This window comes from Gorilla gorilla, chromosome 1 (genome assembly GCF_029281585.2).
Source record: "Gorilla gorilla gorilla isolate KB3781 chromosome 1, NHGRI_mGorGor1-v2.1_pri, whole genome shotgun sequence".
NCBI classification, from domain to species: domain Eukaryota; kingdom Metazoa; phylum Chordata; class Mammalia; order Primates; family Hominidae; genus Gorilla; species Gorilla gorilla.
The window spans coordinates 54,218,686-54,244,442 of record NC_073224.2 but is presented as its reverse complement, the minus strand read 5'-3'; the positions used below and the strand labels follow the sequence as shown (position 1 = coordinate 54,244,442).

The window sequence follows — 25,757 nt, the reverse complement described above, 5'->3', positions numbered from 1 at the left end:
AAATATGCATCTGGTGATTCTTTCATTTGATTTGAAAACTGATTTCAGAAACACATTATTTTCTTCTTTTACCTGGCAGATTATTACTGAGCAAGCTGAAGAATGGAGGACTCAGCCTACTTATAAAGTACCAAACTGTTAAGGTCACAGAAAATTATTTCTGGAAGGTACATTAGAAGTTGTTCTAGCCCAACTCTCTTATTTTACAGATGGAAAACCTGGGGCCCAAAAGAGGGCTTGGCTTAGCCTAAGCTGTACAATGACTTAGTGGTAGAAAATGAACTAGAATTCCCAGTCCAGCATTCTTTCCACTAAGCTGATGGCTGTCTTCCAGGTGCAGGAGTGCAGGTTGGTACTTATTACAGGACTCTGCTGGCTGCAGTGGCTCTTCCTGGTGCTGTGGAAAGTACCCTCTTCTTTGCTCAGTCTGATTCCATTTATGGGAAGCAGTGATGGAGTTTGTACATAAGATTTACAGTAAAGTCTGCTGCTGTCCCAAGTTTCTTAACCTTTTTAAAGTCATCTTCCTTCCATTTCTGATTTCCTAGTACATCTATTATTTATTTCAATGTAAACAAATTCCAAATAATGGAAATTTGTCTCTACTACAGCTTATTCAAGTTTGAATTTTGAGTATATATGCTAATGTTTACAGACTGGTGAGATCAGGAAAATTGAACTGCTGTTATTTCAAAAGTGAAAGCTACTCTGGGACTTCTAGGTCAGGGTGGCAGAGTGAATACTCCTGAATCTTATTCCTCTCATTCAAAAACAGAGAAATTATGCATAAATATTTTTAAAGGTTTTAAAAAATACATAGTTATTCTTAAAAATAAGAAAGAAAAGTCTCTTTTGGCCAGTAATAGAAAAGCCACTGTGATGGCAGGGGATCGGGGGGTGCTATGAATGGATATGGGCAATTGGGACCAGGTTTTTTTGCAATGATCCTGTCTGTGCATGAACCCAGGACCCAAGAGCACAATACAAATAGGAGCTGGGCTAATCTAACTTATCCCAGCAGTGTCACAGCCAGGAATAAGCTGCTTGTTCCTGACCAGAAGTAAAGAAGAATTGGCAGTCACAAGCAAGCGCAGGAAACCACTCAAGATAGGACTTGGACCCAAAATACTTTTGGGCTAAAAATTCAGAACTGGGCTACCTAGGAGGAAAGAAGGCCCAGAGCTACCAACTTAAGGTCTGGTTCAAGGTTGGCACATTATCAGATTTAAGCTAAGGCAACTTAAAACTGCCCTATAGATACAGGTACTTACATTTTTTAGTTATCATAAAAATTGAGCCCCCAAAACATTACAAAGAACCCAGTAAAACCTAAGATCATGAAAAAGCAGTCAAGAGAACCCAACAAATGAGAGAATTTATACCTGAGAAAAGAAGAACAATCTGATGAGAGTTTAAAAATAAGTTAAAATTCTCAATATATGTACAGAAGAAATTAGATTTTACAGAATGAAGAACAGATAATGAAACAAGAAGAGAAAGCTGTGACAAAGAAGCATTTAGACATCTTGAAGTGAAAAACATTATAAATACAATATTGAAGTAAAAGAACAGTTAGACTGCACATACTTTCTATAGCTTAAGAGAAAATTAGAGAATTAGGAAATAGAACTGAGAAAATCTTTCAGAATGCAGTTTAGAGAGAGTTAGAAGAAAATGAAAGAGAAAGATGGACATGAAAGATGACCTGAGGAGCTCTAACATACATCTGCTAGGAGTTGCAAAGGAGAAAAAAGAATGAATAAAAAAGTGGCAATAATAATAACAATAACTGCAGCTAAGAATTTTTTCAGAAATGAAGCTGAGTCTTCAAAATAGAAAATGCTGCCATGTGTAACACAGGATAGATAAATCCACAACTACATACATGGTAATAAAATCATAGGAAATTAATGATAAAGAGAAAATCTGAAATTCTGAATACAAGTATAAGAAAAAATTCTGAATAATGGAATGGTAGTCAAATTGGCAGTAGGCTTTGGCAACAGTAGATACCAGAAAACTGACTAGTATCTTCAAAGTGCTGTAGAAAAATAACTGAGCTTCCAGTTTCATACAGTGGTTTATATATAGAGTGGGAGCAAAATAAACACATCTTCAGATACACGAAGCTAAGTTTTCAACTCACAAACTCTTGGTGATAAAAGAAGTAAAGGATGTTCTTCAGTAAAGAGAAAAATAAATGCAGAAAGAAGTGGAATACTAAAGCAAAGAGTGTTAAAATATGAGATAAAGCTAATATGCTTCAAAAGCTAGAACTAAATCTTAGCAATAATAATATGGTATTAAAGATGTAAATGTGTGCTAAAGTCCTTGTTTTGAGTAGAAAAGATACAGATGAATGTTATAGACTTTTAAAAAATATATATTTAAATAAGTATGTTAAATATAAGGGTATCCAGTATAGTAATAGAAATATAGAAATAGAAGGTACAAGTCCTCAATCAGTAGGGGAAAGAGAAAAGATAGGTAATATTTTAAATGCTTTCACTCCATTCAATAGAGGGCAGGAAAGAAGATAAAAAGAAGCAAAGGAAAAACATGGAAATAGGAAATACAAAATAAAATATGTAAGTAGTCATAATATAAATTAATCTACAAAGCCAGAGAGATAGTCAGATTATCCTTCCATATGCTGTTTTCAAAGTAACACTGAAAGATAAAAAAATACAAGTATAAGACAGGAAAAATTTTCTCTTGGTTACCACCAAGTGAAAGCTGGCAGCATGAACATCATTTGAAACATGAACATGTTTTTGCTTAAAAACAGCAAATGACAGAAATATATGTCTCACTTATAAATAGGGAACAATCCACGAAGATGATATAAAATGACTTTAGATACTGAAAATGTACTCTCAAAATATATAAAACAAAACCGACAGAATTATCAAGAAATAGAATATCCACAGTCAGTGTTGCAGATTTTAACACACCTCTCTTAGAAACCAGTATATCAAACAGTCAAAAATACTCAAGAACATAAAGGATTTGAACAGCATAATTAACCAGCTTAATCTAACAGATATATAGCACACATAGGGCATGTGTATTGTGACCATGCTAAATGAAAAATCAACATTCACTCATTCATTCAACAAATACTTATTTGTCCAATATTTGCCAGATGTTGTTCGAGGTTCTTGGAATCCTTTAGTCAACAGTATAGACAATGATCCTGACCTGTTGAAGTGTACATTCTAGCAGGGAGTACAGGGAGATGAAAAGGCAGACAATAAACAACAAACATAATAAAGTATATGTTAGACACTGATGCAATTTGGAAAAAAAACTAGAAAGGAGAATTGAATAAAGAGGATTGGATGGAGAAAGTACAGGTTGTAATATAAACAGTGGGTCTGAGTATATCTTATTGACAGGTTGAGATTTAAAGAAGCAGAAGGAGTTAGCCACAAAGATATCTGAAGGAAGAACATTTCTTCAGATGTAGTGTAGTGAGGTCCTCTAGCAAGAGGGTACAGCTAGAGCAAAGGCCATATGGTGGGAAAATACTGACACATGAAATAAATGACAGGTGAGAGTAGCAGGAAAGAGAATCAGATCATCTGAATGTAGAGCATCATAGGCCTTTGTTATTTACTATGCACAAAATGAGGCGCCATTGCAGGATTTTGAGTAGAGGAGTGATGTGATCTGACTTAAGTTGTTTTTTGTTTGTTTTTTGTTTTGTTTTGTTTTTTTGAGACGGAGTCTTGCTCTGTTGCCCGGGATGGAGTGCATCGGCGCCATCTCGGCTCACTGCAAGCTCCATCTCCCAGGTTCAAGCGATTCTCCTGCCTCAGCCTCCTGAGTAGCTAGGATTACAGGTGCATTCCACCACGCCCAGCTAATTTTTGTATTTTTAGTAGAGACGGGGTTTTACCATGTTGGTCAGGCTGGTCTCAAACTCCTGACCTTGTGATCTGCCTGCCTCGGCCTCCCAAAGTGTTGGGATTACAGATGTGAGCTACCGTGCCCGGCCAATCTGACTTAAGTTTTAAAAGAATCATTCAAGCTGCTCCGTTGAGATTAGACTTCAGACAAAGGTAGCAGCTGAGCAGCTATTTCAGTAATCCAGGCAAGAAATGATGACAGGGGCTTGGATCACATGGTAGCAATACAGTTGTTGAAAGTTGGTTAGATTCTGGATATATTTGAAGGTAGAGCCAACATTTCCTGGAAGGGCTTGTGGGATGTGACAGAAAGAGGGAGAAATTTTAGATGATTCCAAGGTTTTTGACCTAAGCAACTGATAGGATAGAGTTGCCATCAACTGACATGGGGTAGGCTGCAAATGAAGCAGGTTGGGGAAGAAAACTAGGAAGCCAATCTTATTTATTTATTTATTTTTCCCATAGATTTTGGGGGAACAGGTAATCTTTGGTTATATGAATAAGTTCTTTAGTGTGATTTCTGAGATTTTGGTGCACCCATCATCCAAGCAGTGTACACTGTACCCAATGTGTAGTCTTTTATTCCTTACCCCCATCTCACACTTTCTCCTGAGTCCCCAAAGTCCATTGTATCATTCTTACACCTTTTCGTCCTCATAGCTTAGCTCCCTCTTATGAGTGAGAACATATAATGTTTGGTTTTCAGTTCCTGAGTTACTTCACTTAGAATAATGGTCTCCAATTCCATCCAAGTCACTGCAAATGCCATTATTTCATTCCTTTTTATGGCTGAGTAGTATTCCATGTTGTGTGTATATATATACCACAATTTCTTTATCCACTCGTTGATTGATGGGCATTTGGTCTGGTTCCAAATTTTTGCAATTGCAGATTGTGCTGCTGTAAACATGCATGTGCAAGTATTTTTTTTCATGTAATGACTTCTTAGGAATCCAATTTTATTTTTTTATTTTTTGGATAGTCTCACTCTGTCACCCAGGTTGGAGTGCGGTGACGCGATCTTGGCTCACTGCAACCTCTGCCTCCTGGGTTCAAAGTGATTCTCCTGCCTCAGCCTCCCGAGTAGCTGGGATTACAGGTGTCCGCCACCACACCCAGCTAATTTTTGTATTTTTAGTAGAGTTGGGGTTTCACTGTGTTAGCCAGGCTGGTCTAGAACTCCTGACCTCAAGTGATCTTCCCACCTTGGCTTCCCAAAGTGCTGGGATTACAGGTGTGAGCCACCACACGTGGCCAGAATCCAGTTTTAGATATGTTGGTTTGAGATACCTGTTAGATTTCCAACTGGAAATTTTGGCAGTTTGGTTATACAGATCTGCCAAAATGCTGTGGAGTATTTAGATGATATTTAAAGCAATGAGACTGTATCAAATAACAGAAAGAAAATATAGAAAAGGGAGGAGGGCCCAAGAAGTATCTGGTGTCCTTTCCAGTGTGAGTGAAAAAAAAAAAAATGTATCATGAAAGAGGTAGTTGTCAACAGTGTTAAATGTTGCTGATAGGGTCATATAAGATGAAGACTAAGAACTGACCATTGATTTTGATAACATTATGACCTTGATAAGAGTGGTTTTGTTCGAATAGTGGGACAGAAAGCCTGACCGAAGTAATTTTAAGCCACATTGAGAAGAAAGGAATTGAAAACATTGAGAAAAGCTTTTTCTTTTCTTTTTTTTTTTTTTAGAGATAAGTGTTTCAGGAAGGGGAGTTAGCAAGGAAATGGAGTGGCAGCTTTTGGGGAGAGTCAAGAAAAGGATGTTTTTTGTTTTGAGATGGAGTCTTGCTCTGTTGCCCAGGCTGGAGTGGTGCAATGGTGCAATCTTGGCTTACTGCAGCCTACGCCTCCCAGGTTCAAGTGATTCTCCTGCCTCAGCCTCCCGAGTAGCTGTGATTACAGGTGCCCGCCACCACACCTTGCTAATATTTTGTAGTTTTAGTAGAGACAGGCTTTCACCATGTTGACCAGGCTGGTCTCAAACTCCTGGCCTCAGGTGATCCGCCTCGGCCTCCCAGAGTGCTGGGATCACAGGTGTGAGCTACCACACCCAGCCAGAAAAGGGTGTTTTTTAAGCTACATGTTTGCTTGTGAGAATGATCCCAATGGAGAACAACAACAACAACAACAAAAAGATGATGTGGGAGGAAGAATGGAGAACTGCTGTAATGAGGTCCTTGAGTAGGGTCTAGGGTACAAGTTGAAGGATTTGACTTCAAATAGAAGCATGTTAGATTCATCAATGGTAACAAGTGAGGAGATGGTAAATGGTGGTTAAATGTGGTAATAGTTTGTGGAAGTTCTTTTCTGATTGCTTCAGTTTTCTTAGTGAAATACAAAGCAAGACCAGCAGCCAAGAAAGAACGTGAGGAAGGAAGTGTTGGGTGTTTGAGTTAAAAGGGAAAGGGGTAAAGTATTTATCTAGGAAAGTAAATGGACTAGGGAAGTATCTGTGTGTGCATTAGAGTCCACTAAAGGTTCAAAGTAATGAATTTAAATTGAGACCAATGAGCATGGTTGTATGTTTTTTTCCAGCCACATTTAGTTGCACAGGTGCAGGTGTGGAGTAGGCAGAAAATTGGATTTAAACAAGGTTATAGTTTTGCCAAGCACTATGAAGGGAGAGAGGGGAGAGTGATGATAATAATGATAAATCATGGAATGTAAGCTCGATAAAGAGGAGAGTGAAGGGACATCAAGAGCATGAGAGACAGTGGAGATTTCATGAGGTTGAACAATGAACAATAGTTCAGGATCACCCTAGTAGAAAGAATAAGCTGGAAAGATATGATGTGGAGATACAGAATTGAGATTATGGAGGGGTTATAGTTTTTTTGTAATGGCAACAAAAAGTTAGCTGAAGAAGAAAAGAATACTTCTGAAAAGTATAAACTTCCTTGTAGATACTGCATGGTTAAGGAGGTAATTATAATGAGAATTACAAAATAGAGCTGAACAACAATGAAATTACTTCACATTAGATCTTGTAGAGTAGCTAAAGAGAGAAAACTGTAACCTTAAATACATGTTTAAGGTTAAAAAATTAGAAAAAGTGAAAATAAATGAGCTAAGCTTTCAACTCAAGAAGTTGAAAACAGAGTAAGCCCAAAGTAAGTAGAAGGAATGAAATAAAATAAAGATAAAAGCAGAAATTAATGAACAGAAAACAGAATAGCAGTAGAAATAGTGTTAATACCAGAAGCTGGTTCTTTGAAAAGATAGAAAATTCAATAAGCCTTTTTATTTTCCAATGTCCACCTTGACTGCAGTGTTCTAGGACTTCTCAAAGGCATCTTACGTGCTAGTCTGGGGCCTGGGATGCAAACAAAAACAGATCAGAGGCAGTTATTTTGGCAACAATAGGGAGAGAGAAGAGTCTTCAAGGTCCCTTAAAGCAACACGTACAACAATTGAGCTGCATACATAACCAGGGCATCTACTTTTTCCAGCTGCTGCACACTGAGCCCCATCAGGGAGGGTAAAATGCAGTAAACCTTTGAAAAGCTGATCTAGAGAAAAACTATAGGTGTAAACAAATAGTATTTGGAAGAGAAATAGGGACAATATTAAGATAAACATATTTAAAATATAAGATTATTTTGAGCAACTTTATGACAATAAGCTTGAAAACTTAGTTTAAGTGGACACTCTTCTGGGAAAATATAAAATATCAAAATGACTTAGGAAGAAATGGCAAAACAAAGAAGTCCCGTAACCTTTAAAGAAATTTAATCATACTTAACCACCACCTCCCCAACCTCCTGCCCAAAACACCAAGCCTAGAGTAATTTGGGGGATGAATTCTATCAAACTGTCAAGGAACAAGTATAATAATACTTGCCTTACATAAACTGTTTCAGAAAATAAAAAGAAGGAAGCGAGAATCTACACTAGATTGTTTTGCCTCCAACTTGTTTAGTAACAACAAAAAGAGGCTAAGAATTGAGGCAAAGAAAAACCAAAATAAAGTCTGAATACTTCCCACAAACAGCACTAGAAAAAGACATCTGATTATACCTAGGTGGTATAGGTTTTAAGGATTGGACCTTTGACTTTGTGCTCATCCTTCTGTGTGGACCAGCTTTGCTCTTTGATTCCAGTTATTTTAATTCCAGTTGTAATGATGGGTTTTGGACACTCTCAGTCTATATTATGACCAACAGCATGTATCCGTAAGATAGCTAGGTCACTAATAGTCTGTGGCATGGAAAAAATTTTGTTTTGTTTTAATATGGTGCTAACTAAGCATATAGAGATTGACTCTGTAACTTTAACTCCAGTAACACACTGTTATCACCACGCAAATTGACCAGCCTAGTTAGTAACATCATATGCAATATCATACAAACCACGTAGAACCATGCCTGGGACACTCATCTGTTAGCTCTTACATGCCCTTTGTGCTCAAAGAGAACAATTTGTGGTTGTTGTATGCCAGTCAATTCAGTCATCATGGAGCTTAGTTGTTTACTGTATTGCATGCTAAGCAGTAGACTCTAGGAATCTAATAAATTTGATTCTCACATTGGTCCTGTTTCCCACAAACATTGCCATGCCTCAAGAACCTCACAAGTTTGTTTTTCTTAGAACAGTGCATATGTAGTTCTCATACTCTGCAAGTGTTTGCCTCAGCATAATTGTGTTTATGTGGAATTGCATTGGCATTGCAATGTGAGAATGACAGAGTTGACAGGACCGCTAACGTGTACCCTGGGAATTGTTTCCCCCATCACCATAGCTATGGCTGAAGAAACTCTATTTCTGAGTTATTATGTAGGGACTGAAAGGTTTTTGTTTTTGTTTTTGTTTTTGTTTTTTTTACATATATACACAGATTGTTTTTTACCTACAATGAGCAAAAATAATCTGGACAAAAAAATAATGCTCTCCCTGTTTTTTTCTTTCAAATGTATACATATATTTGAAATCTTAGGCATAGGGAAAAACTTTTATGTCATCTTCAGAGCTACAGCCATATTTTTTAGCTAGAACCAACTCTTAAATCATTCCTGACAGAACCTTAAGGAAGGGGACAAAGTGATCTCCAGTGGAAATGTGAAAGGCATAAAAAGGAAAAGTTAGATATCTGGAGGATTCAGACGACACAAAGAAAATAAGTTGAAGATAAAGGAAATGAGAGGGTAAACCTAGTAGTACAATGGCATCTTTCATCTTCAACTATTTTAAAGTATTTTTACCTGAGAACGTGAAGATAAAGTGTATATAGATGGCACATAGACAACTAATAAATGAATAAACATTTACATTGCATATGTCAGAAGTATCTGCAAAGCAAAAAGGGTGCATGCCAGTTCATTGTTGATCAGGAAGAGTCTTTCATATACTCTTCCAGGATCTATGTTATTATTGAAAAAAAAAAAAAGAAGTTAGATGTTAAGTTTGGGAGTATTTTTAGTAAACCCAGATGAACAGAGCAGCCTTTATTTCTGGATCAACTGCAAATTCACAACTATGAAGACTAGTTGAAATATTTAAATTTCTAAATGAATCATACATAGATCGCTTTTCATAGGGCCTTTTCCTTAAAACTCTGCAGTTAACTGAAAGTGGGAAATAATTATTTTTCTTAACACCTGATGGACCATTCAGCCTCATTTATAGGCTCTAAAGAAAACTAACAAAATATTTTAAAAAATCAAGTTGATGACAATTTAAAAACTTACATAGAATTTCTGAACCTTCTTTAAGTTATAGGTTACATTTTCAAGAAACTGATCGTTATCAAACTTGTGAGCTTAAATTTAAGTGTGTTGCTACCAGGCAGTAATACGTTTTGCCTGGCATACAGATTATAAGCACAACTTAACTATCACAGATATCTTTGAGAACTAAATGGATTTATTTATTTTAAAAGTTATTCTAAAATTAATTCTGTACCTTTCTCCTCCGTACCTTTCTCCTTAAGTTTTCAAAACACCTTTCTTGACATATAATTTCTGTACAACTGCACATATTTAAATTGTAATATCTGATGAATTTGAGGAAACTATCTCCCTAATTCTTCCTAACTCTTAACTGTACTAAATATTTAGTCTTAACAAAAATTTCAGATAAATCATATGCTTTAAAGCTACTTATTCAGTGTTTAACTGACACTATATAGAGCCCTTTTGCTACTTTTAAGCTAATCAAAAAAGATATAATATACCCTGTTAGTGCTTCTGATCAGTTCAAGCATTTTTTTTTTTTTTCTCATCAAGGTGCTGTGAGCATTTGGCAGGGTAATTCTTCACTATGTGGGTCTGTTTCCAGAATAGCAAGCATTCAGCATCCCTGAGCCTGGCATTTAAAATGCCAATAGCACCCTCCAATCATTGTGACAATCAGTGTCCCCACATATTTTCAAAAGCTCTTGTGGTAAGTGTTGCCCCTTCCCCTCCCCGTGACAAACCTGCCCCTTATACCTTTACTGATGTTTCTAGCCTATGTGGCCTACAAAAAAAGTGTGAAGGGGGAAAAGCTATGTTGTTCACATTAAAAAGAGATAGGTTTTCATTTCTGCTTTTTGTAAGTCATTGCTAAAGTTAAATTTAATTGCAAAATACTAAACTCTTGAACCAATTCTAGGACAGGTTTGCAGAACGATTTTCTTAAAGGACCTTTATAATCTATTACCCTGAAATGAATTTCTGAGACTTAACATTCGTAACACTAGGGCATGATTAAATATATGGGAGCAAGATTGGGAACATTTTGTCAGCTAGTAAAGTTATTGTGAGCTCCATGCTGTGCAACTTGTATATCCTGTCTTGCTTTGCCTCTCTGTTGCTGCCTTGTACTCCAAAATAGCACCATCTCTTCTCCCTACTCCCAGCAACCCACTAGACTATGTAGAAGCCATTAGTGGATATATTTTGTTGGTCTGATTTTTAGCTTTTTTGCTTGTTCACAAAGAACATGTGTCAAAGGCCCTTTATTACACTGAAAGAATTGCATGACTTCTCTGTTCTGCATTTTCTTACATGTGGAATTAAGGCTGACTCTTTACTCTAAAATGATTCATTTTGTGGTAAAGTCCCTAATATGTCTCCCTCACTCAGGAGCATCTGTGCAGGAGTCAACATTAAATGTGAGTTATCATTATTGATCTTCTCCATCACCCCCAAAAAGGGAGGATTTTCACATCGCATAAATTAAAACAGGATTGAGATGGAAAAATCAAAAGAGAAGAAGAAGTGACAAAGAACCTCCTATTTCCTTTAGAACTTCTTATTTCCTGCCCCCAAGTAATATTTTTGGCCCTTCTAAGTACCCAGTAATAAAACGTCGCTATAAAAGCATAGAATAGTAAATGAAGCTGTTATGAATTCTAGACTATCTTCCAACTTGGCTGTGTGCTGTTGATGGTCTCCTTTAAAAACAAATTGTTTGTTTAGTATGAGATCAAAAATTATTTATATAAAAAATATATGGAAGAGTAGGGCTTGATATTAATTTTTTAACAGTATGGAGATCTTTTTAGTGATATAAATTTTGAGATTTCCTATAATCACTTTGAAGACACGAATCATGTCTTACAGTACTTTGTATATCCCTATCCCTAATAGTACCTTGCATAGAATAAGAACTTAATAGTTGTTAGTTGATGGAAGAAAAGTATCAGTTGAAAATAAAAATAAAAATATTTTCTTTGGATCTTATATTCATAAATGGACTGAAAATGACTGCCCTGTTCCAAAAGGAGGAACAGAGATCTTAAACTATACTTCTTAACTGGTAATACTTGACTCATCACCTTCTTGCCTAAATCTGAACTAAAATACTGTATATTGTACCTCCTCAGAAGTTTATAAACTAACCTACCAAAAAATTCAGTTGAGGACGAGGCAGAGACATTTTTGAAAGACTAGGTAATTTCCACCTAACTGTTGATCTCCTTTGGGCCTTAAAGGACCTTGTGGTTTTGTTACCAGAAAAGGAGTCCGATCTGGACCCCAAGAAAGGGTTCTTAGATCTCACGCAAGAAAGAATTCAGGGCAAGTACATAGAGTAAAGTGAAAGCAAGTTTATTTAGAAAGTGAAGGAATAAAAGAATGACTCCACAGACAGAGCAGCCCCAAGGGCTGCTGGTTTTATGGTTACTTCTTGATTATATGCTAAACAAGGGGTGGATTATTCATGAGTTTTCCAGGAAAGAGGCGGGCAATTTCCAGAACTGAGGGTTCCTTCCCATTTTAGACCATATAGGGCAACTTCCTGATGTTGCCATGACATTTGTAAACTGTCATGTCACTGGTGGGAGTGTCTCTTAGCATGCTGATATTTTATAATTAGTGTATAATGAGTCATGAGGACGAACAGAGGTCACTCTCATCGCCATCTTGGTTTTGGTGGGTTTTGGCTGGCTTCTTTATCGCAGCCTGTTTTATCAGCAAGGTCTTTGTGACCTGTATCTTCTGCTGACCTCCTGTCTCGTCCTGTGACTGAGAATGCCTTAACCTCTTGGGAATGCAGCCCAGTAGGTCTCAGCCTTATTTACCCAGCCCGTATTCAAGATAGAGTGCCTCTGGTTCAAACACCTTTGACAAAAGCATACCTATACCTTAGTCTGCTATGTGTAATGCATTCCAACATTTGCTATTCTGTTTATTCACTTTTTATTGATCTGATTGTGGCCACTAAATTGATTCATAACCTAATAATGAGCCTCATTGTACCTTCAGCCCAAGTGACTGCCTGTTTCCATTAGCAAACCCAATTCTTTGGTGAACATATAATCTTAGAGTCCTCTGTAAAGAGAGACTATCTTTCAAAGTTGTCAGGAATTAAAAAAGAAAGTCACTTTTTTGTGCCCCTTTCTCACTGTAGTGAGATGAAAAAACTCTGGGTTTTTTTAAACACTGTTAAACTTACAGAAATATTTCAAGAATAAAGAATTGCTGTATACCCTTTACCTAGAGATCACATTGACTTTTTTTTTTTTTTCTTGAACTGGAGTTTCACTCATGTTGCCCAGGCTGGAGTGCAATGGTGCGATCTCGGCTCACCCCAACCTCTGCTTCCCAGGTTCAAATGATTCTCCTGCCTCAGCCTCCCGAGTAGCTGGGATTACAGGCATGTGCCACCACACCCAGCTAATTTTGTATTTTCAGTAGACATGGGGTTTCTCCATGTTGGTCAGGCTGGTCTTGAACTCCCGACCTCAGGTGATCTGCCTGCCTCAGCCTCCCAAAGTGCTGGGATTACAGGCGTGACACATTCACATTTTTACCAGTTGTCCTAATAAAGTCCATGGGAGCAGAAAGATCCAATCCAGGATCACTATACCCAATTTTTGTGTATCTCTAGTTAGACTTTCCTTGACTTATATGACCTTGGTTTTTTCGGGGTGTTTTGTTTTGTTTTGTTTTGTTTTGTTTTGTTTTGTTGCCCAGGCTGAAGTGCAGTAGTATGATCTTAGCTCACTGCATCCTCTGCCTCTTGTGCTCAGAGGATCCTCCCACCTCAGCATCTTGAGTAGCTGGGACTACAGGTGGGCGCCACCATGCCTTGCTAATTTTGGGTTTTTTTGTTTTGTTTTGTTTTTTTGGTAGAGACGGGGTTTTATGACATTGCCCAGGCTAATCTTGAACCCCTGGGCTCAAGAGATTTGCTCTCCTTAGCCTCCCAAAGTGCTGAGATTACGGGCATGAGCCATCACGCCTGGCTGACCTTGATATTTTTGAAGATAGCAGGCCAGTCATATATGTCCCTCAGTTTAGGTTTATTCAGTGTTTTCTCATGATTAGACCCAGCTTATGCATTTTTGGCCACAGTGTCATAGAAGTGATACTGTACTCTTCTCATTTCATGCTGTCAGTTTGTCATGTTACTAGTGGTCTTGTCTTTGATGACTGGATTGAGATGACGTCTGCCAGGTTTCTCCATGGTAAAGTTAGTTTTTCCTCTTTTGTGATTAATAAATGTTGTCTGATGTGGTACTTTGAGATTGTGTAAACTCCAGTTTCTCCTCTACTTTTACCCACTACTTTGAACATCCATTAATACTTCTTTCTTGGATTGATTTTACAGTCATGGTTGCCAAATGGTAATTTTTCTAACTTTATTACCCCTTCTACATTTGTTAGTAGGCATTCTGTTGTAAGCAAGAAGCTTTTCTCGTCCTATTTATTTTTTTCATTCATTTATTTATATCAGTGTGTACTCATGGGTTCCTAGTCAGTGGGTTATAATTCATTGCTGTCGTTATTTATTATGATGCTCTTATTATCCCAGGTTTGGCTTTTTAAGCAGGCTTCTGTGTCCTTGTGTCATATCATTTAAGTGTTGTTTGAGGACTTTCTCATCTTCTAGCACAAGAGATCAGGCTCATTTTCTTTCCTTACCCCAGCTCTGGAATTAGCCATTTCTCCAGGGAGCCCTGTTCCTCTTAGTACAAAGTGGCATTTAGAAACAATGATCTGGGCACTAGGTACGCTAAATGCTGCTGGAGTGTTGCTCTTCCCAGGCCCCTTTCAGTGGACAGAGCTAGGAAAGACATACATATGGATGCATTTGCTTACATATACATGTACATTTACATCTTTATTTCTTTATCTATCTATATTGAAAATCATGAGTTCATACCAACATGGGGTTCTTTCTAGCTTCCCCCCCCTTTTTTTTTGTATTTATGTCTGCCTTCTCTAACAATGAGAAACCTAGTTGCCATTTTCAATATGTTTATTTATTTGCTCAATCCCTTGTGTAAAGCCAATCCCCTAACTAGATCCAAGTAGACCAGGCTACTACCTCACCACTGTACCCTCCTCTTATTGCCAGGGCTCTTTGCCTTCTAAGAAATAAGGAAAGCTGGGAAGAGGGAAGGAGGAAGATAGGTAGAGATAAGTTTTTTCTTAAAGCATTTGAAAAGGAGATTCTGTCGTCCTTTTCAGTAACCTTTTACATAATCACAAGGAAAATAAATGCATAGAATATAAAAACTGGTATTTAAGCTCTTTGCTTCAGATTTTCATTTGGATTCTTACATATATTTTATAAATGCACGTGCATGTTAACCAAGTATTTTTTTGTGATAATGACCATGTATTGAGCATGACCACATGCTAGGCACTGTGATGGATGATTATGTGTGTGTGTGTATATGTGTGTGTATGTGTGTGTGTGTATCCTAAACCATATAACAACTCTGTAAATAAGCATCCTTATCACTGTTTTGGGTGATGAACCAAGTAAGATTCAATGAGGCTGAAGAACTTGATCATATCAGTCAGTTAAGCAGGGGTTAGAATTTCAATCCAGGATATCTGACCTCAAATACACACCCTTCCCAAACCATGTGTACGGCACCATGGTATATTGCTAGCATTGGAAATCATCACTGGGGAGCATTTTATCAAACATCACCCTTAAACCATGCCATTTAGGTTTTTTTAATTTAAAAAAATAAAAAAAGGAAAAAGTAGAAATTACTCAACTGGTTCATTAATTTCTTCCTTTACTAACTTTTGGGAGAGTTGAGTCAATGAGAGTCGATGATTAGTATTCACATCATGAGACATTTTATTGGCTTATTCACACATTAGATATGTCCTATCTCAAAAACTAACATATGCAGTTCCTCTATTTGATAGTTCTTATATTTGTTGGAAACTCTGTTGAGCCGACTACCTGGTGCTCTTAATTCCATTATAACAACGCCCTAAAGTTTATAGACTTTTTTCTTCCCTCTTTTTTACCTACAAGAAATAAAATAGATGAACTCAACATCCTATCCTGCTTATCTGGAATGAGTTATTTTCTAAACAAGTGGCTGTTTGCAAAGCTCATCCTGTAGAAGTCTGTCAAGAATATTTCCATTCAGTTCTTATTTTTACAGGGGAATTAATATCTTTTCAGTCAGAAAGGAACAATAAATGCTTGTTGGCTGGGTTGAAAAAAATTAAATCTACAAAAAGACAAGTGAAGAAAGAAAGAGCTCACATTCAACTTTCTGGAGAATTTATCTCTGTTTCTCTGTATATCTGATGTGTTCCTGCAAGTGTCTCAAATACCCAGAATTTTACTGAAGGATTTGAATTGGTAGATATTTTCAGATCTGTTTTTACTTTACTTTAATCAACCAAAGTTTATTCTTCAGGCAGTTGCGTTTTGCTCCCCTTTTACTGGCTGTGTGTCTTTGGCCAAGACACTTAACCTTTCAGAACTTCACTTTCTTCATCTGTAAGATAGTAATACGGTCACAAGTCCCTTAACGACAGGGATACATTCTAAGAAATGAGTTTTTAGGCAATTTCGTCCCTGAGCAAACATCAAAGAGTGAATTTAACACAAACCTAGATGGTACAGCCTACTACACACCTAGGCTATATGGTATAGCCTATTGCTCCTAGGATACAAACCTGTACAGCATATTACTATATTGAATATTGTAGAGCTGGAACATGATAAGTATTTGTGTGTCTAAACATAGAAAAGGTACTGTAAAAATACTGGGTAAAAGATTAAAAATGATATACCTGTATAGGGCACTTACCGTGAATGAATGCACCTTACAGGACTAGAAGTTGCTTTGGGTGAGTCAGTGAGCAAGTGGTGAGTGAAGGCCTAGGACATTACCGTACACTACTATAGACTATTAACACTGTGCACTTAGGCTACACTAAAGTTATAAAAATGTTTTTTCTTTCTTCAATAATAAATAACCTTAGCTTACTATAATTTTTTTACTTTATACATTTTTAAAATTTAATGTTTTGACCCTTTTGCAGTAATACTTAGCTTAAAACACAAACACATACAGCTGTACAAAAATATTTCTTTATATTCTTAATCTCTAAGCTTTTATCTGTTTTTTTTTTAACTTTAAAACTTTCTTGTTAAAAACGAAGACACACACACATTAGCTTAGGCCTACACAGGGTCAGAATCATCAGTATCACTGTCTTTCACTTCCACATCTTATCCCATTGGAAGGTCTTCCTGCGTGGAGCTGTCACTTCCTATCATAACAATGCCTTCTTCGGAATATCTCCTGAAGAACCTGCCTGAGGCAGTTTTACAGTTAACTTTTTTATATATAAGTAGAAGGAGAAGTACACTCTAAAATAATGATTTAAAATATAGTATGGTAAATACCAGGTTAGGCCGGGCATAGTGGCTCACGCCTGTAATCCCAGCACTTTGGGAGGCTGAGACGGGCCGATCACAAGGTCAGGAGATCGAGACCATCCTGGCTAACATGGTGAAACCCCGTCTCTACTAAAAATACAAAAAAAGAAAATTAGCCGCGCATGGTGGCAGGCGCTTGTAGTCCCAGCTACTTGGGAGGCTGAGGCAGGAGAATGGCGTGAACCCGGGAGGCAGAGCTTGCAGTGAGCAAAGATTGCACCACTACACTCCAGCCTGGGCGACAGACTGAGACTCCGTCTCAAAAAAAAAAAAAAGAAAAAGTAAATACCAGGTGATAAGAATTTTTCAGTTCCATTATAGTCTTATGCAACCACCATTGTATGTGTGGTTTGTTGACAGAAACATCGGTTATGCAGGGCATGACTGTACAGTGGTATACTTTGCAGTGTGGTTGAGAGGATCAGGTGAGATAATATATGTTAAAAGACTTTATAAAATATAAAAGAGTTTGTCATTGTTACTACTTCCTAGAAGTGGACATAAGATAGAAGTAAAAAGAGACAAAGAGGCCAGTTTGGAGTAAAAGAGGTTTACATTCCCTCTCTAATTGCCAGTGAGTGTGAAATCACTGTATGACTCTTACAGAAACAGGTCAGGAAACTGTGTCTGATCAAGTTGTTCTTGCCATGCCTTTAAGGAATAATGTAAACCGGTGACTTTCATTCAACATATCAAAAAAGTGTCACTAACCTTTCCCTAGCCAGTCATGCTACCAAGCATGGGAATGTTAGTATTTAGGTTTACATCAGTATTTCTTTAAGTGAAAAGATCTAATGGAGACTCACCTTATCAGATGAGATTAGCTATATAAGCTATATCCATAATATACATCATATAAGATCTGAATTCCCAAGATAATTGGCAAGTTGTTTTTGTTTGTTTGTTTGTTTGTTTGTTTGCTTTTGAGACAGAGTTTTGTTCTTGTCGCCCAGGCTAGAGTGCAATGGCACGATCTCGAGGCTTACCGCAACCTCTGCCTCACTGTTTCAAGTGATTCTCCTGCCTCAGCCTCCTGTGTAGTAGCTGGGACTACAGGTGCCCCCCGCAACGCCTGGCTAATTTTTTGTATTTTTAGTAGAGACAGGGTTTCACCGTGTTGGTCAGGCTGGTCTCAAACTCCTGACCTCATGTGATCCACCCACCTCGGCCTCCCAAAGTGCTGGGATTACCGGCGTGAGCCATTGCACCTGGCAACAGTTGGCCTTTGAGACACACTGTATTCTGGTTTATGATAGAATTTATCAGTCTTCTTAAGGAAGACGGAATAATTTCCAGGACCCCTAATAAAGGGGTTCTGATTCATTCTCAATCTAAAAGAATGAGTTTGTAAAACTCTTTTCAACCTATATTCCTCAGACCAACTTCCAAGTAGCTGATCACTTCCCTTGATTTAATTTCACAAAGTTAATCATAGGAATAAAGAAGTTGTCAAGGCAATTAGAGAGAAAAGAATAGCATATTGAGAAAGTTTGAAGTGAAGAGTATAAATTTCATGTGGAAAAAGGGAAAGCAGGATAGAGTTTCCAAGAGTCCAGAGAAAAGAGGGTTGTTACTTTGGGGATAAACCAGTTGGCTTAGAAAACATTTGGCCTAGAAATTTTGGTTAGTGTAGTGGTAACAACAGAGTGCAAAAGATTAAATTTTAGATGTTTCTTCCAGGTCAAATCCAAAATCCTTCAACACTATGCAAATAAATTCCTCTCTTTTTAATTTCATTTTCCCTGTACTACTGAGTCCTGTAGCCTTGCAATTGCACTACTGTCTGTTTTCTCTCTTCATTTCTGACCCTTCTTTCTTTTCCCTCACCTTTATACCACTTTCCATTGTCATTTTCCCGATTGTGGCATCTTAGGAAACTCTGGTAAGCTTTGTACTTACAGATCCAGCCAGTAAGGTCTGTAATGGACAGATAACTTTCTTTGCAGTGAGCCAGAGCTTCAGTTTGCTTCCTCACGGTGCAACAGGAATGGCATCTCATTAAAATTGAACATTAAGGGCCTGAAGGTGCTTTGACTAATTTTTCTGTCTGGGCGTTGTTACTTAAGAGATCTAGAAGTTGAAAAATCCCCCTTCTCATAGTATTCGGAGCAATCAGCCTTAGAGACTGCTGCCTACTCTGAGGCAGGGGACACTGGAAGGTTGGTGAGGTTTGCCTCTGAGCATGCCCCCAAAGAGCCTCCCTTTATTCCTAGAAGCTGGCAGGGTTTCTTTTCCTCCTACAAGTGGCAACCCGAATTCTGAGTTGAAAGTGAATCTTTGCCCTTGGCTCCTCTCCAGCATTCCTCACTGAGCGAATAGGGATTTGGAATGTCAGAAAATAGAAGAGGGGAGGGGAAAAGATGTGTGTATGACTGTGAGTGTTTATATGTAAAAGCAGCTTCGTCTGGGAGGACTTAGGGAAACTTGACTTCCTCAGACTGCTTCCTTCTTATAAACTCTTGGTTCCTTATTTATCATTTTTCGTTTTTGTTTTTTAAGTTGTTTGACCTGATTTTATCATAGTAGTTCCAAATGCCTTACAGCCCAGTGGAGTCAAGCTAAGGAAAGACAGCATGATTTCCACAGGATTTGTATTTCTTCCCTCTGGATAAAGTGATAGTAGTTCCCAGACTCGCTGCCGGCAGGATCCAAGGTCGTCTTTCCTCCAGGATTTAATCTGGTGTCATCAGGAACCTAGACTCAGGTTTTATTGGAGAGCAAGCCTCAATAAGAAGTGTCCTTTGAGGAGAATCAAGGACTCAATCTAGGCATAAAAGGTGTTGCTCAGCACAATACCCTCTACGGTAAGCTACCAGTCCTGAGAACCTGTGGTCAAAGCTGAATTGAAAATATTGATGGAACTCAGACTCTGTGTAACTGGGGACTGGTTCAGAGCTCAAGACTATAATTTACAGGGCTGCTTTTATCCTTTATTTAGTTCTATCCAAAGTCATCTTGCATCAACTCAAAAGGAGAGATTCTGTGAGGGTAACCTACAGGGGAAATTTCCCAGCTTTGTGTGAAGAATCCAGTGGTTGAGTGTCTATCTGCATCCTGAGGAACCATGTCCTCTTTATATACCCGAAGTAAAGAATTCACTCGGAATAGGAAATCTCAGTCTGATTCTCCCCCAGCATCTCCCTCCCCGACTGCCAAGACGCTCCGAGTAAGCAGCATTTTTTATTTACATATGTTCATAGCTGTGTCAAAGGTAGAGAATGTGTATATATATAACTTGGGGCATTAGGTTTAGAGCAAAGGGATTTCAGAGCATATGGGAATCAGTACAGGGAAAAAAAAATTGCAAGTAAAGACCCTGTAAGTTTCTCTGCAAGAGGTTATGGTTCATAATACTTAATGTAGTCTTAAGTAAAAGCAGACTTAAATATGTCGGGCTACAGTTTCTGCCTTTTAGCTTTTAACTATCAGTTGTAAACTGCTTAACAGTAAGATTTTACAGTCCTTATCGCTTTATCTTACAAGGCTTTTCTCAATTTCTACAGCTATTTTAGTCACTGACTTTCTTGTGTTTTATGAGTCAATACTATGTTTCAAGAGAAAAACCTCCGAAATGGCCACACAACTATATACATTAAACTTCAGTTTTGCAAGTTCTGTGTGTGTATTCATGTATGTATGTATGTGAGGTAGAGTATGCTTTTGCCTATTTTGTATGTCTGTCTGTGAGAAAGACCAAAATGAGCAATGAGCAAGGAGTTATGGCCACTTGGAACCTTACTCCTTAATCACCAAGTACCTTCAGGAAATGTCTTGCTTAAAAGCCAAAGAACTAACTCTTGGCCATCGACAACCAGCTGTATGGAGGTGTTTGTGATGTCCTAGGTAGAGCCATTTGAGACTTTTCTCCATTTTCTCTAATGAATGTCTCAGTGAAGAGATTTACATATGGGCATTTGCATCTGATTTAGTGTCTTCCTCTGTGGGAAGCTGACAAAAGCAAGAACTGCTACCAATAGCAAGGGATGAGAAGCTCTGATGGGCATATTAGGTAGCAGGCAATATAGCAGTTACTTTTTCAGGAACTAGATTGTGCTTTGCTGTATATACAGAGTAAGCAGAAGGACAGCCATAGCTTCCTTATTTAGGGAGCTATGGGGAGAAAATTTGCAAGAAGCCTGGATAGACTAGTGTGGGTTTTTTTTTCCCCCCAATTATTTTGTATGCATTTTCAATGTCTTTCTTACCAGTATAAATTACCATGTAGTGGAATTTGGTATATGGCATGTTGGTCTAAGACCTCAGCTAGGGATGAGAATACCAAAAGAATATTGTTACGAAGTTATTTTATTCACAAGTTTTTGTGAGAGCACCAAGAGGGGCTCCGATATATATGTTACTGTCATCGAGTTCCAGGAGTGTCTCTTCAACACATAGACTGGTACCTTTTTTTCTCAAGGAGCCACAGAATGCTTTCACCCCCCTAGCTGTTGGGTATTTTTTGGTGGCTACCAATTGAGGTCCACAAAACTGAACACCTTACTTCAGTTAGTGTTTATCTTTGCTCCCTTCCCTCTTATACTGAGTAGTACCTTTAGTTGTAAAGAGCCCCTTATTAATGTCTCTTCACCGCTATAACCATAGCTCCCAGAGCAATGTGGTGAGCAGTCAACAATAACCTGTTAGGTGACCTTCCCCCATTTTCCCTTTCTGTGTTTCCTTTGCTTTCTTAGAGTTAGGTACTGCTTTCGTCTTGTCTCACTTCTAACAGCTGCCATCCAACCTCCCTACCCTCGTTTCACCACCCCTCATCCCTGCCTTTTAGACAGAGGTCACAGTGGGAGAAAATCTGAATTACAGGAAACTAAAACACAGATGGCTTAATAAGAGACTGCTTCCCAATTTTAGTGGTCACTGGCCGTGGATTCCTACAATACCATCAACTTACTCTAACCAACTTCCAGTGTCCAAATGGCTTGAGACTATAATAAAGAGAATGTTGATTTTCATATACCACTTATGTTCCATTATGTTGCTTATGTCTTTAATGTCAGAGAAAGATATGCAAGACTCATTTGGTGGCTGCTGACACTAAGGACTGGTTATAAAATGAAGATTTCATCTCTTAAGATCTCCCTAGCCTAGTTCATTTCCTCTATGTCCAACTAATTAGGGTACTCTTTAAAAACTGGTTTTGAGTGTATTTTAACAACTGGTTTTGTGATGGTGTTGTTGTGCTCATATGTCTTTTGATGCCTGGTTGTAACTGGCTGATCCTCAGCCACCCTGAAAGGTGGGTATTGCTATCCCTATTTTACATATGAGGAAACTGAGATACATAGAAGAAAAATGGCTTGCCTAGCATTGCTCAACTAGTAAGCAGCAGAGCCTTGATTAAAGCACCAAGCTCTCTGACTCTAAAACCCCATATTCCCAGCAACATTGGAGTACATCTCAACTATATTTGAAGGTCAAGTTTAAGAACATGCTAAAGGGCAAAGATGACAGTTAAAAGCTTAAGTAGCTGTGGGAGTCCAAAATTTATCCTTGATGGAGACACAGGAAACCGAAATTGCAGAAAGGAGGAAAGCTGTATTTATAGGCCAAGGGAGGGAATTGGCAGGCCATAACTGAATCTCCTGTGCCTGGTTCTCAAATCCCAGTCATACTCTCTGGGACCATGGAGCCCACAGAACCTGAGACCTTATGGGCTTCAGGGTCTTTGTATTTCTCTAGAAAAGTGGAAATGCTTGAGTCTTTACAGTAAAGATACTGGGAAGTTTCTGTGTGCATTTCAGAGTTAAAGTCAGGACAGCTCTCTTACTGTCCTCTTCCAAACTTCTTTGACTTGTTTGTATACATACATACAGTTTCTTCTAGAGATGGCACAGAGTTACAGAGGAACAGCACCTGATCCAACATTCTTCAAAACGGAGGATTGAAATTTCAGCCAGCATTTAAAAGTTTGATTCTTTTTTTTGAGTGTTGTTAACAGGGCTAAATAGTAAATGCCCCCATATAAGGAAAATATCCTCAGAGAGAATTTTTTAAATAATAGCTATTCACATGGAGAGAATATTTTGGACACCGTACCCTTTGTCAAATGTTCAAGCAGTAGTAAAGGCAAACTATAAACTGTAAGTCAAACAAGTTATTATTTTTAACTTGAGAAAACAAAAGGCAGGATGATTTTTCAGTGACTAGAAAACAAACTTGTATTATATATGTTTACTTTTAAACTCATAACAGCAGCTGATATACTCCCTAATGAAAAATCACTCATATGTAGAAGATAGTGCTTGTCCTCACCAGCCAAGAAGATTTTTGTTTACCTTCTCTGGTTTGTATTTTGAAAATAATAAACATTTTTAATTCTCTGAACACAAAATTATGCTATTAAACATGGTTTTTAAAAATATACATCCCGGCTGGGCGCAGTGGCTCACACCTGTAATCCCAGCACTTTGGGAGGCTGAAGCCTCTTGGACCATGAGGTCAGGAGTTCGAGACCAGCCTGGCCAACATAGTGAAACCCCATCTCTACTAAAATTACAAAAACTTAGCTTGGCATGGTGGCGGGCACCTGTTAAGCTTTTCGGGAGGCTGAAGCAGGAGAATCGATTGAACCCGGAAGGCGGGGGTTGCAGTGAGCCAAGATTGCACCATTGCACTCCAGCCTGGGCAACAAGAGCGAAACTCCGTCTATAAATAAACAAACAAACAAACACATCCCTCTTCCTCACTAGAGAAAATTTCATCCATCCTTTTGGCATGCCCTCACTCGCTCCTACCGACACTAAGAATGACTGTTATAAGTGGTATGCTCCTAATATTGCTATTTTGGTCTCTGTTGATCCTAAATAATGAAATAATTTTTTTTACTGCTACTTTTGGCTTTCATATGAAGTTTCCATTAGTTCAGTATCTTTTTTGTGTCTAAAAGTTGAGAAGTTCCCTTAGTAACAGCTCTGATCATCTCTGATTTGTTACTCAGGAAAAGCGGAAAAACTTTCAGATTCACTTGCATTTCTAATGGGAACCACACCAGGTAGATATTGATGAGAATTTGAAAGCTCAGTCTCTTTTCTCATACCACGAAACAACCCTAATATAAGATGCTGGGTTCATACAATTAGTAGTAAAACTTTCTTTTGACAGTAATTTTCCAACATTAAAAAAAATTATTTTTCTTCTGAGTCTTCGTAAAGAAAAAATTCTAAACTACAAATACATTAGACACTTCTAGCTCTTGATTTTTAATTACTATGTATATTATTGGGTCTAACGTTTATAAATTCTATAAATTAGGAACTACTCAATGTAGATGGTTTAGCATTTTTAAATTATCCTAAAAGTAAGAGCCAGGTAATCTTTGGTCAGTATTCTCAAATTTTTCTTATTTGCTAATTTAAAATTTTTTCAATGCAGGGTATATTTAAAGGAAACAAATGCTAGAGTATGTCCAAATTGTAGTGCTTATCTGATATTTATTATATTGAATAAATCTTGAAGTAAGTGGGTCATTAGCTGAACCCTGGGAATCTTTTAATTAGGCACATTTTCATTGAATTGGTATTTGTTATAATAGGATTTGACCTGTATTTATAAAGCAAGATCAGTAGCATTTTCCCATTTAGTCTGGATTGCTATTCCTTCAGTTCTAACATGTCAATTTAAAAAAATGACAAAAACAAAAAAATACAAAGATTTTACATAATATTTTTCAGTCAGCCATTAATGTGCATAAAGGGAACATTTAATCAATTAGCTTTGTTTTATAACCAGTCCTACAAACTAATTAGGGTACATTTGATAAATAATTGGATGATAAAGGATTGTTGCCTTCATGAGAGCTTGTCTACATAGCAACTTTGGTTAGCAGGCCAGAGGCATTCTGCCTCTTTGCCTTCCAGACTGTCAGTGTTGATAATTATTTTTTGCATGTGCTTTGTGCCTTCCTCTGACAAGTACCAAACAGTTCTTTAGCATATTATCGTATCCTCTATACATCCAACACTACATCTGATGCACTACCAATCTGGAATCCATTTTTACTCCACTTTATAATCCGTTGTCATGGAATGAGAAACACTTGGATGAACAATGCTAATTAAGAGTGCAATCTGTTAACCATTTTTTTCCGCCTAATTAAAAACAGGAGTGTATTCGTTTTGGGGGTTTTTTATTTCACTCAAGGAAAATCAATAGCAATAATTGTTCAGCCCAAGGAATCTTCCTAGAATAGTAAAACCTGTGGGAATAAAAGTAGCTTTCCCATTTGGACCCATTACATGAATTCTTAGTAGAGACTGGCCTAGTTAACTCATGTCCTACGTAGAGCTGGGGGAGATGGCATCTGAATTCTTGGTTTGTTGACCAGAGAGACTGGGAGCTTCGAAGACATCAGCTCCCTTTCCTGCAAGCGGTGTCCTGCCCTTCTACTCTAATTTTTAGTTCCATGATAAATGTGTATCAAAGCCACCTGCCCTATTGTGAATCCTCCCACAACATTTTATGAGCATCTGCTTTGTAGTAGGCTTTATATTGGACACCAGAATTCATAAATGAAAGACACAGTTCCTGCCCTCAAAGAATTGGCAGTCTAATTGGGGAGATAAAGAAAATCAAGAATTAGAACAGCAGGGCGGTGAATTTTCTAATAAAGACATAGGTTCAGGGTGTTTTAGATCAGCCATGTGGTTAATACATTAGCCTGATGTTTGGAGAACAATAGAAGCTAG

General features: G+C 37.8%; 1 protein-coding gene and 1 pseudogene across 12 annotated transcripts in view; one reads left to right on the top strand and one right to left on the bottom strand.

Annotated features, from left to right (window-relative positions):
• Positions 1-25,757, top strand: part of PPP1R12B (protein phosphatase 1 regulatory subunit 12B) — a 237,926-nt gene that overhangs the window by 169,277 nt on the left and 42,892 nt on the right. Inside the window, exons 1-2 of one of the 12 annotated variants that reach the window (XM_031013847.3) lie at positions 11,507-19,862; positions 19,997-20,224. The exons of 10 other annotated variants lie outside the window; for them this stretch is intronic. In XM_031013847.3, coding sequence (XP_030869707.2) covers positions 20,123-20,224 — 102 coding nt within the window. In that variant the 5' untranslated portion in view covers positions 11,507-19,862; positions 19,997-20,122. Of the gene's footprint in view, positions 1-11,506; positions 19,863-19,996; positions 20,225-25,757 lie in introns of those variants that run through there. One more of the 12 variants, XM_055368287.2, reaches the window with a different exon arrangement.
• Positions 7,299-7,416, bottom strand: LOC115932315 (uncharacterized; annotated as a pseudogene).